Raw genomic sequence first — 12,984 nt, 5'->3', positions numbered from 1 at the left:
TATTCTGGATACCAAACCTTATCAGATATATGCTTTGCAAACATTTTCTCACTTTCTAAATTCACTTTTCCACCTCTGTCCTGGAAGTCATTTTTCTTCTAGAAGATCTGGAAATAAATGCATTGTTAACTATGCCCATGCCACTTAGCCCTTCCTTAGGGTCTTCAAAAAATGCTCATTATAAAAGACACTTGATGATTCTTAAACTGGTTGCTGGGTATATGGATACCCATTTTTTAATATATATATATATATATTATCACCCATATAGGTTATATTCACTCTTTTGTGTGTATGTATGTATATTTGTAAGAAAAAATTTTGAAGTTTGACAGTGCTGCTTTCTCTACTACTGCATTCTCCTATTTCTGCTCTCTTTTACTGACATACTTCTAAAACGAGTAGTCTGTTGCTTCATTTTATCTACAAGCGGTGTCTCTTTAATCCCTTGCAATACAACTTCTTTGTCCATCCTGACGTAATGATGCTATTGAGTCTCTGCTCCACCTCCATCTTTATTCTTTCTTTCTAGGTGTTGTCACTCATGACTCACCTAGCAGCACTATGCAAATGACTCTTCAACTTGCATCTTGACCTAAGTTCTAACCCAAGTTTTACACCTGTAACTATATGCCTGATAGTAGTACCATTCTTTTACTTTACCAGACATATTTCCCCGATTAATCAAGTTTTTCCAGCCCCTATTTCTTCAAACTACATTGGTTTGAATCTCAAGAGTTTTGTAGTAGTTGCTGGTTCCTCCCTCTTCAATCACTCCTTATAACAGATGTTATCAGGTCTTGTGATTTCTACTTTAAATACACTTCGTCTCCACTCAATGGTTATCACTCCATTTTAATCTATATTCATAGCGTGCTGGAATTATTTCAACAGCCTCTCTCTGCCTGACTCTCTTTCCTCTCCCTCCTTGAGCGATAAAGGAAATCTGTAAGAAGAGCAATCGGGATGAAGTGTGTTGCTAGACAAGAAAGATAACCTAAGTAGTATTGTGAAAGATGAAGGGGAGAACTCTGGAGGGTGTCGCAGAGATGAAACCCTAAATTGTGGCAATGGTGATGGAGAAGATGGATGTAAATGGGTAAAGTCGACTTGTGACCAATTAGAGCTGAAAGGATTTACATCTAACATCCTGTATTCTACTCCTATAAATTAAGTACGTCAAGTGAATTTTTGCTAAGCGAGCCAGAGCCGTGCTTCTGTGAGAACTGTCATACTCGGAGTGGACCAACCAACCTCCACCACCCAGACGGCTGATCCCAGATTGGCCGCTCGAGTATTATGGAGCGGGGCTCTCTAGCTGGCGTCTCTATGGTTTGCGGGACCTCCAGGTCGGGGCTTGACCGGTCCGGCTTTTGCGCGTGCGCAAGCCGAGGCACTGGCCCGCCCTCCCGCAACAGCTCGAACCCCGGGTGGGAGTGGGTCTGGGAAGGTTGCGGCGGCTGCCGCCGCGGGTTCAGCACCTAGGGCTATACCCGCACCGAGCCTGCGCCGGGGAGTCTTCCGCCGCCTCCTCGGGAGGCGCTCACCCGGCCCAGATGGTGGGTCCGGAGGATGCCGGAGCCTGCTCGGGACGGAGTCGCACGTTGCTCCCTGTGCCGGCGCCCGAGTCGGCGGGCCAGGACGGGAAAACGATCCGGGCCACGGGCGGCGTTGGCGGAGGCGTCGGCGCTGTGGAGTCGCCTGAGGAGGAGGGGGAGGAAGAGGAGACGCCGCCTCAGCAGCTCCTTCGGCGTTACCTCGCGGCGGCCGGGGGGCAGCTGGAGCCCGGGCTGGGCTACTGTCCGCTCCCCTCCGGCCAGCACTGCCCTCCTTGGTCCTCGGCAGCCCCGCACTCGGACGCCTGCCCGCTGGACTCGGGCGCCCGGCACGGAGGTGCGGAGGCGGCGAATGCCCCTGGTCCGCCGCACGGAGGCATGACCAACGGGGACTCGGGCTTTCTGCTGGGCCAGGACTGTCGCGACCTGGAGGAGTCTCGCGGGCTGGCCCGCGCCGGCCTCCGGAATCCACGCCACCACCGCCTCCGCTTGGAGGGGCCTGGCGACGAGGGCGCGGACGGCGCGGGCGGCCGTTCCGACTGGGCCGCACCGCTGGAGGACCCGCTGCGCAGCTGCTGCCTGGCGGCGGCGGACGCGGAGGACGCGGAGGACGCGGAGGAGCCCGAGGGCGCGGGCGGCAGCGCCGGGGGCAGAGCCGTCCGGGGAGGCGGCAGAAGCGAGGACTTGGAGCAGCCGGCAGCCAGGGCCGGGGGTCCCGAGGAAGGCGCGTCCCCCGCCACCGCGGGCGAGAGGACTAGCAGGGGCGCGGGCGCCCAGCCGCGCCTCGGCTTCTCCGACGTTCTCTTGAATTCTCGGAACACGTTCGAGGTGAGCCGCCGCCAGAGCGCCCGCGACCTCCTGCCCCCGGCGGGGCCGCCGGTGCCCTCGTCCGCCGCGGAGCAGGGCCCCGCGGGGACCGCGGCCCGGGTTCGACGGAGCGGCGGCTTCGCCGACTTCTTCGCCAGGTACAGCGCAGGCTGAGCCGGGGCTCGGGTTGGGTTTGGCCGAGGCCGGGTGCTGGCGGAGAGCCGCTGGGGGGCCGCCTCCGTGCCGGCTCTCGGCGGCCTCCAGGCTTAGCTTTGATTTGTCACCGCGGGTAGAGGAGCTGGTCTGCGTTGTGCTGCCCGTGGAACTTGAGGGCTCCGAGGGGAGCGACTCTTTCTGTTCCTTGTCGAATGGAGGCTGTACCCGCCTTTCACACCTGGTTTCTGTCTGTTCAGGTCCTGCCAGCCTGGTAGTGCCCTGCCTGCAGTTCTGCCTCTTCTGGAAAAGCGGACAGCCTTCTCCGTCCCCATTTTAATTAACTTACTTATTTTTACTTGTACTAAAAGGATTGGGGGAGGGGCTGGCGGTGTGTGGGGGGTTGTGTTTCTGAAAAAGAAAGGAAAGTCATTTTGCAGAGCTGTCTGCATGGAGTCAATCCATTCAAACGGTTTGGGAATTCAAAAATAGAGGAGGTTGTGTTTCACAGTGTTTAACTGTGTTTTCCCAGTGGCCTTTATTCAAGTGCAGTTTGGTGTTTAGAATTTGATCCAGTCTTTAAAGCCAAATTACTATGGCGGTTTATCTAGAAAATCCCTCTTCTCTAATTCTGACAGATAGGCTTCCACTTTTTTCAACAACTTATTTTTAATTTTTTGTGGTATTGTTTATATTATTTGACGTGCTATTCTTAAAATTAAATTATGGTGCAGGACATTACAGATTTCAGAATGGGGCTTTGTTGATTTGTCAGTGATAAGTAAGTAGTCAGAAAATACCATTTTAATGCACGTTAATGAAAAGTAAAAGCAATCTACCTTGAGTCAGATTTTGACCTGCTTAAAAAAAAAATCTGTAGGCAAATAGGAAAGTATTTCCAACTTGTAAAACCCTCCCTTTCAAAGTTCTCTCTCCTGTGTTTTTGTTCCTATTTCAGTGATCTTCACACACACACATTCTACAACTCAAGTTTTAGAGGATTATACAATTAGTGTACGTTGTAGACATACAGTCACAATTTTCTGATTTTAAGTAATATTCTTTTTTCTACTTTATTATCACTTATTTTTCCTACTTGTATAAACTTACAAATAAATTGTAACATTTAAATCAAGATTGGGAAATACTAATTTTGTGAACAAAATGTATAGAGTAGTAAGATCTGCATTTGTGCCTGTGGTTGCAAAATATACTTAAAGCTGTAGTGGCAGTATTTTGAAAGATCTCAAGGTGAGTTAAGTGTATATATTTGTGACCTTGTCACAAATAAACTAGTCTAGGTGTGTATTGGTCATGTGTTGATGTCAAGTGTCAAGCAATTTTAGACCTGGGAGGGGCTCTGGAGATCACTAATTCAAACAATGTACCCAGAGTATTTGCTCTGTGCTACCCATTGGGAACAGAGATGGTTTGGGCAATGGTTCCTAACTTGGAGGTGGAGTACAGGCCAGTGGGGATTAGGTGGAAATTATACACACACACATGCACACACACACTTATATATACGTGCATATATACATATATATGCATATATGTATGCTTGCAATTTATGACTAATAAAACAAATCTATTATAAGAGGCTTTAATATTAACCGTAGGCAGGAATTCTGATATAATTTAAAATTTTTTCATCCCGTAGGTTCATAGGATTTTAGTTAATGTAACTAGGTGGCATTCATATGGCCATGCTAGTCATGTGTATCAGATGACTGGGTTTGAAATTAGAAACCTTAGGTACTCTGAAGTTAATTTCTCTAAACCTCATTTTTCTTAATTGAGATCTGAATGCTAAGATTCTAGGTGTCATTGCTTCCTTTGTGTAACATTGGTGGAAAAGGGCAGAGTCAGACAGAGGCACAATTTTTCTCTTAGCATTTAGCCAAAAACCTTAACTGGATCCCGAACATCTTAAAGGCAGAGACTATGACATTCATCTCTGAATCTATAGTGCCTAGCACTGGTATAAAGAACACCACTCAGGTGTTGAATTGGCAACTTGCATGGACTCTCCCACTCTAGGTAGTAATTTGTAAATAGTTATTTTGAATAATCTTCCATTCTCAGGCAGAATAATCAGAAATTTTCCTTGCTTCTGCAACCTAAGAGGTTATTTTTTTTCTTCCTGTGCACAGTTACCATTTTCAACTCTGAAGCTCTGGGCCAGGGCTCCCTTTGGAGATATCTCATTCTAGTTTGTATTCTTGTTCTTGGGTGCAACCCCTATACCCACTTCATTTTTTAATGAGGAAACTCACTGTCTAAAGAAGGTAGTTTAGTTTCGTTAGGTAATGGCAGAGTTGGGATTGGGAACCAGGATTCCTAATTTTCAATCCAGGTTTATATTCCATCACAACTGCTGTTTACTTGTGGCTCTTTTCTTTCCCACCTGATTATCTTCCATCTTTTCCTTCTCCTTCCTGCTTCCTTTCTTTCCCTTCCCTGGGCAAAAATCTGTAACAGAAATACTTCTAAAGAATAGCTTCAGGTTTGCTTTAACTTAAGTAAAGAGAGGGAAACATTTTGCAGCATTATATCTATTACTATAAAGTTACGTTCAGTTAAGATTCATCATTGACAGGAGCTTCATTGACTGTGGTAGAAATATTACAGGAGAGAAAGGAATTTGGTCCAGGATGGGACCACTGTCATGATCTCCTGCTTTCTTTCCCTTCCTGATGAAGTGAATTGTAGTTCTGTCCTTGATGGGGGATGGCCTCAGCTTCACAAGGGCATCTCTGTGTTTATAACTGCAACCTTGGCATATTGGGATGATGCTCTGACCAACTGAACTACCTGACCAGGGCGCATTTTTTAAAGCCATTTATTACTTTTATTTTTAAAGAAGATTTTATTTATTTAGTTTTAGACAGAAGAGGGAGAGAGAAAGAGAGAGGGGGAGAAGGAGAGGAAGAGAAAGAGAGGGAGAGAAAGAGAGGGGGAGAAGGAGAGGAAGAGAAAGAGAGAGAGGGAGAGGGAATCAACGTGTGGTAGCCTCTCATGCGCCTCCTGCTAGGGACCTGGCCTGCAACCCAGGCAAGTGTCCTGACTGGAAATCGAACCAGCAACCCTTTGGTTCACAGGTCAGTGCTCAGTCCACTGAGCCACACCAGCCAAGGCGCCATTTGTTACTTTGAGGATTGTTCAGACTGCACTGGTATAGTTACTGTTATTTAGGAACCCACAGTATGTATCTTTGTTTCCCGGTAGAGTTGATAATTTTTTACAAAGTCTTCATGATGAATTGTAAGACTTTAGTGGCCTTAAATATCATGACTAAGGTAGGGAATAAAATATTGAAGATTGTTTTTCCCCTCCTATCTGAAAAGAAAATTGACTTTCTAGATTCTAGAACATACAGATTGATGTAGCTTTCCCTATAATTATTGACTTCTGAACTTTCTAAATGTTGTGGCAAAAAAAACCCCAAAAAACCTTTCGCAGAGCTCTTTTTATTAGTTAGGCTGAATAGGGAAGACTAAAAGTTTTTTTAGTGATTTCTTTTCACATCTAGGTAGTCTTCATTCTCCTTAGTATGAAAATTGTTGAGAATATATTTTTTGTTAATTATGTATGATACTGAGAATTTAAAATTCCCCCAGTTATAAATTTTCTTAATTTAAAGTTCTCAGAAATATCAAAATCAGCACATCCTTTTTTCCTCCAGAATTTACACTAGTTGACAAAATCATAATTCACTTGAGTGAGTCATCGTAGACCTGTGTTAGAGAGGGCTTTGTTCCTCAGTGTGTATTCCTCCCAGCCAACTAAAATAAAAACTGCAGTTTCAAAATCAGTTTCTTAAAAAAAAATTCCTTTTTCAACATCTTGATTAAATAAAGGCAACATATCAAACTTCTCATAAATTTTAAAAGATTTTTGTAGTTCCCTGAAACAAGCAGTTTTTAAATATAGGTGTGGTATAATGATAAGTAGAACAAAGAATTATTTTGATCCAGATATCAAATTTTTGTTACTACAAGATATAAAAAATGCAGAAGTATTCATTTCTATGTCACTAGTGGAATTCCATTGGGTGTTACTTATATATTAATATAATAAGAATGTTAAAAATTTTAGAAGCCCCAGCTGATGTGGCTCAGTTGGTTGGAGTGTTGTCCCGAAGACTGAAAGGTCGAAGTTCGGTTGGATTTAGTTCCCTGTCAGGTCACATGCCTAGGTTGTGGTTCAGCCCCCTGTTGGGTACATAGGGAGACTGCCATATCAAGGCTGCTTATAGATATTTCTCTCTCGAATTGATGTTTCTTTCCCTTTCTCTCTTCCCCCTTCTCTCTGAAATCAGTGAGTTTGGCGTTAGGTGAGGATGGAAAAAAAATTAATATTTTAGAAAAGCTGAAAAGAATATAATTAATTTCTCTAGAATAAAAATAAGAGTCTGAAGATTTTAGGGTATTGTGAAGCTAATTGTTAGAATATTAGATGGGGGAGCTAATGGCTCAAGAAACTTCCATATCTTTTCCTTATGTTTGGCCCACCCCCCCACACTTAGATTCAGTATTTTCTCTTTTAAAATTTTTTTTTTAAATTTAGAAATTTAGAGAGGGGAAAATTTTAAAAAATTTTAAATTTAGCAACAGGAGAAGAGAAGGAGAATGAGAGGAAGAGAAACATCAATGTGACAGAGCAGCATATATTGGTCATCTCCATATGTCCCCTGACCAATCAGGGACCAAACCAGCAACCTTGGCATCAGGGACCAGGACCAGGAATTGAACGGGTGACTTTTTGGTTTGTGGGACAACACCCAACCAACTGAGCCACACTGGCTGGGGCAAGATTCAGTATTTTCTTAAACACTCACACACACACCACCACCACAACCATAGGAAACAGGGATCTATACAAAACCATTGAATGTCCAGCATTGGTTCAAGGAATTTGATAATGGTTTTGTTTTTTCTTAATTATTAAAAAAATTTTATTCTCCAAGTACAGTTTCCTGCCTTTCCCCCCACCACCTCAGCCATCCCCACCTCCCTCTCCTCCCTCCCCTCCCTCACCTTATTCCCTCCCCCTTGGTTTTGTCCAGTGTCCTTTATAGTTGTTCCTGAAAACCCTTCACCCTTTCCCCCACCCATTATCCCCTCTCATTTCCCCTGTGGTTACTGTCCATTTGTTCTTAATTTCAATGTCTCTGGTTATATTTTGCTTGCTTGTTTGTTTTGTTGATTAGGTTCCTGTTAATGATGAGATCATATAGTATTTGTCCCTCACCACCTGATTTATTTCACTTAGCATAATGCTCTCCAGTTCTATTCATGCTGTTGCAAATGGTAGGAGCTCCTTCTTTCTTTCTGCTGCGTAGTATCCATTGTGTAAATATACCATGGTTTTTTGATCCACTCATTTACTGATCGGCACTTAGGTTGCTTCCAGCACTTAGCTATTGTAAATTGTGCTGCTATGAACATTGGGGTGCATAGGTTCTTTTGGATTGGTGTTTCAGGATTTTTAGGATATAATCCTAGCAGTGGAATTACTGGGTCAAAAGGCAGTTCCATTTTTAGTTTTCTGAGGAAATTCCATACTGTTTTCCACAGTGACTGCACCAGTCTGCATTCCCACCAACAGTGCACTAGGGTTCCCTTTTCTTTATATCCTCTCCAACACTTGTTGTTTGTTGCTTTGTTTATGATGGCCATTCTCACCAGTGTGAAGTGGTATCTGATTATGGTTTTAATTTGCATCTCTCTGATGGCTAGCGATGCTGAGCATCTTTTCATATGTCTCTGGACCCTCTGTATGTCCTCCTTGGAGAAGTGTCTGTTCAAGTCCTTTGTCCATTTTTTTTAGTTGAGTTGTTTGTCTTCCTGGAGTGGAGTCGTGTAAGTTCTTTTTATAATTTGGAGATCAGGCCCTTGTCTGAGGTATTGTTGGCAAATATGTTTTCCTATATGGTTGGTTCTCTTTTCATTGTCATGCTGTTTTCTTTAGCCGTGAAGAAGCTTTTTATTTTGATGAGATCCCATTTGTTTATTCTTTCCACTGTTGATCATGGTTTTAAGGTGGATGGTTAGAGATATGATAACATAAATCTAAATTCGTAGAATAGTATTGGAAAACTTCAGTTTCCGTGGGACTAAGGTAATTTTAAGTGCTCAAACATCATTTTGAAATGTTAAACTAAATTAATATTTTAATGCTATACCCTAGTGAGCAAAGCAGACTATTAAACCAATATTAAGTGGGAGTTACCCGTTAGGTAGAGATTTTCTGAATTACTCAAAATGAGAACAGATACTTTTTATTTATTTTTAATACTTTTTATTTTAGAAAAGCTTAGATTTGCAGAAAAGTTACACAGATAACTACATAGAGTTGTCCCATCCCATTCACTTTGTTCCCATATTGTCAGCATCATATTACTCAGGTACATTTGTTACAAGTTAGAAAGCAACATTTGTATAGTAAGTCCTCACTTAACATCGTTGCTAGGTTGTGCAGCTTACTAGGCATTAAGTGAAAGGATGCATAACCAAACTGATTCTAGCATAGGCTAATTGATATCAACAGAGGTACAGTCCTACGGTATTTTGGCATCTCATCTATGTTATAATGAAATGACTATATTCAAGGACCTGCTGTATATTCCCTTACTTAAACCTTACAGTTTATATAGTTTATTTGGTGTAGAGTTATTGACTAAAAGATTTTTATTTGGGGAGCAGTTTTGTTTTACTATAAAGTTATAAATGTTTAAAAGTAGATGGAAATTCGGGGTTCCCTTTATTCATTGTTGAATATCCCACGGAAAACCACAGTGCTGTTGTCATAAGTCTTTCATTTGCTAGACATCACCTAGTAAGGTGTTATGAATTGGATACTGGAAATGAATTAGACATGGTAATAAGTTGTTATTTAGGGGGACGTAGAGCAATGATTTTTGAAGCTTTTAAGTTCCGACTATTTGGGGTAGTATTTACATGATTTAACCAGTATCTGTTGACCTCTAGAAAAAAAATATGAAAATATATCATATCTACATAATATGTTTCCAAAATGATCATTTTTTAAAAGATTTTATTCATTTTTAGAGAGAGGGGAAGGGAGGGAGAAAAAGAGGAAGAGAAACATCAGTGTGCAGTTACCTCTCGCACGTCCTCCACTGGGGACTTGGCATGCAACCCAGGCATGTGCCTGGACCAGGAATTGAACAGATCACCCTGTGGTTCTCAGTCCGGCACTCAGTCCGCTGAGCCACACCAGCCAGGGCTCCAAAATTATTTTTATACATATTACCCTTGGGAGGTTTTTTTTTTTAAATTCTTGAAATATACTTGTGACCTAGGAAAGGTAGCATATATTTTTATTTTACAGTTATTTGTCCATAGTCAGATAGTTAATTAATAAAAAAATCAGAACTGGACTATAGGTCTGATTCCTAGTGTTTGAAGCTAATGTGCTGATTTCTGTGAATAAATCAATATAAGAAGTTTATGAAGAAAAACATAGTTTTTGTGTAGTCAAAATGCTATTGGCTTGAGAAATAAGAAACTTGGCTTTTGTCCTGGGTAGCTTCTTTTGCCATTAAATAATTATGTGACCTTGGGCAAATCACTAAATTTCCAGACTTCATTTTCCTCATCTGTGAAATTAGGAGGTTCAGAGTCCCTTCTAGATCCAGTATACTGTGATATATTACACAATTCTTTTGCATACACTGTTGTAGACTCAAAATATTTGCTGGCTAAATATTACAAATGTGAACTGAGTTAAAGAGGATGCTTAAAAAAAAAAACAGGGTATTTTTTCATTTATAAAATGAGAACGTTGCCAGAGATAGATATATCCTCCTCAACTCTAAATTCTAACTTGAACATTTCTTTCAGTAAAGATCCAGCTCTGTCTCAGAGTAATCATGCAAAACATCAGTGATTTTTGTGTAGTTTGTTAGATGTAGACAGTACAGATCAGGAGTTCTAATTTTTTTTTCTATAGACAATGGTAGGTTTTTTTCCTTATAATTCTTTGGAGTGGGGAGGGTAGGTAATAAATAAGTTACAGTTAATCAGTGAACTGGAATTTGAGGCATTAACTTTCTGACCATGAGTTATTTCTTAAAGTTTGCCAGTGCTCCACTTTGGAGAACTAACAGCCTAGTGCAGTAGTTTCTAGCCTTCATTAAACTTCAACACCTCCTAAAAATAGCATTTAAAAGAACAAGATTCATCAGAATCCACAACCCCTACCTAGCCGGATTCAGGGTATTTGCTTTCGGCAGGTGACATCTTTAACTACAGGATATTGCAGTGGTTAAAAATTGCTAGTTCTGAAGTTACGTATGTGCCTGGGTCTAGAGTAGTTTACTAGTGGTGAAATTATGGACAAGTTACTTGACCTCTCTGGACCTTAAGCAACTTATCCATAAAATAGGGATAATAGTGATACCTACCTCATGAAATTGTCACGAGGGTTAAATGAGATAATATTAAGTGCTTTGTGTTTATTATGCAGCATATAGTGAGGGTTCAAGTCTCATTCAAACTATAGCAAGACCAACACAGTCCCTTTTTCAATCCCATCAGTGAACTCCACTGGTTTAAAGAAAGGAAGAGACTGGAGTAAATTTTATCTATACTACCTGAAAAAACATTACACAATTTGAGTAATAGATTTTTAAACATAATTTGTTTTTGGGATTAAAATGAACTCTAGTGTAGTGATGCAGAAATTTCCAGAAGTCTTGAAACTTTGACTAAAACAAATCCAAGAAGGAACTGAAATGAGGGAATGTTAAGAAATATTAAAGTGCCCTGGCCAGTGTAGCTCAGTGGATTGGAAACGGACCTGCAAACCAAAGGGTCACCGGTTCAATTCCCAGTAAGGGCATGTGCTTGGGTTGCAGGCCAGGCCCCCTCACCCCAGTAGGGGGTGCGCGAGAGGCAACAACCACATGTTGATGTTTCTCTCCCTCTCTCCTTCCCTTCCCCTCTCTCTAAAAATAAATAAAATATTTTTTAAAAAATATTAAAGTATTTGTGTCTTTTATTGTTTTAAGGACTTCTTATAGACAGGCAAAGCCAATTTTTAAGTTTAAGTTTGTGAAATGTTTAACTTGGCTTACTCATACATTTCATACTTAGTATGTTGTGGTAAGAAAGCTTTGGGGGAGGAGAGGAAACATTTGGAGCTTTTGAGGTAATACGTCTGTTACGCATCGCTAAATGTATTATTTAGAAGGGGAAAGTATCCCTTTTGAGGCAGCATATTTCTTCCTAGGAACTCTTAGCTACACTAAGAGTTGTCCCCAGGTAGTTCCGGTTAATAGTTGCTTGGATCCTACTACATCGATTCTTAAAGTTTGGTGTTTTAAAGGGGGAGGGGGTGGTGTTAGGAATGCAGATTCCTTGAGTTACACCCCCCGCCCTTTGATTGAGTAGATCTTAGGTGGTGGCACCGAGCAGGAATCCACATGTTTAACCAAGTAATACAGGTGATTCTAATACAGGTGGTTCCAAGACTATAATTAATCACTGAAATAATTGTTGATAGGTTACAGCATATATTTACAGCTCAGATTGCTTTATTTATTTAAAGTTGGATCATATTTATGTACGGTGTAATTCATGATTATAAATAGAAATACAACAAAGAACAGATATAAATACAAATGTAGAAGTATGTTTTTAACTTCCACTGGTTGAGAAATTATCTTTGCTTAATTAAATTTTAGCTTCATTTTTATTAGTGAGAAGGGTCTTTAACTTTCATTTTACGTTGTTTAGATAGCCATGCTTGCCTATTCTTAAGCTTTAGCTCATGAATTTAGCTATTCTTAAGCTTTAGCACATTAGAGACTCAGGTCTCTAATGTGGAGTCATAACGTTACCTCCCTTTATTTACAGCTTATCAAAAAGGTGTTGATTTTCCTTCCTTCTGCTGATAGTTAAAATTCTTTTCCATATCTTTAATAAAAACTCCTGCATATTACACATGGCTTATTCCCCTTTAGAATTTGCCGCTTCAGCCTTTCTTGCACTTCTGTGGCCAAAAGAAGAAAGAGAGGGAAACCCATGTGACTGGGTTTTCAGCAGGCTCTTTCTTGCAATTAAGAGAAGTTTACCTTAGGAAACCAAGCTACAATTTATGCACCTATGTAGAGCTAGTTTGACAGTGAACTTGGTAATGTATTCAGTTTATCTTTGAATTTTGCTCTTGATTTCTTTTTAATTTGAATTTTATTCTGGGATACATTTTTTGGTTAAAAAATATTTCCATCTGCCTGTCTTCAGCGCCACACAGATTAAAATATTTTGTTTGGAACTGAACATGATAGTTTTGAAATCAAATTATGTGCTATTCTTTCATATTTTTCTGAATACTGCAATGTACAATTACCCATCATATACTGGGCATTATTTAGAATTTCCAAATCGGTTTTTCATGTAATCCGTTGGTAGTCTTCTAGTCAAGTAGGGGAAATATTTTT

At 41.0% G+C, this 12,984-nt stretch overlaps 1 protein-coding gene across 2 annotated transcripts in view; it reads left to right on the top strand.

Annotated features, from left to right (window-relative positions):
• Nucleotides 1–1,377: 1,377 nt before the first annotated feature.
• TBC1D12 (TBC1 domain family member 12) overlaps nt 1,378–12,984 on the top strand; it is a 73,832-nt gene continuing 62,225 nt past the window's right edge. For both annotated transcript variants that reach the window (XM_053922375.2, XM_053922374.2), the window contains exon 1: nt 1,378–2,521. In XM_053922375.2, the coding sequence (XP_053778350.1) occupies nt 1,557–2,521 (965 nt within the window). In that variant the 5' untranslated portion in view covers nt 1,378–1,556. The remainder of the gene's footprint in view (nt 2,522–12,984) is intronic.

Source organism: Desmodus rotundus, chromosome 4 (genome assembly GCF_022682495.2).
Source record: "Desmodus rotundus isolate HL8 chromosome 4, HLdesRot8A.1, whole genome shotgun sequence".
In the NCBI taxonomy this organism is placed as follows: Eukaryota; Metazoa; Chordata; class Mammalia; order Chiroptera; family Phyllostomidae; genus Desmodus; species Desmodus rotundus.
Note: the sequence above shows the minus strand (reverse complement) of the source record. Positions and strands in the feature narration are given on the sequence as shown.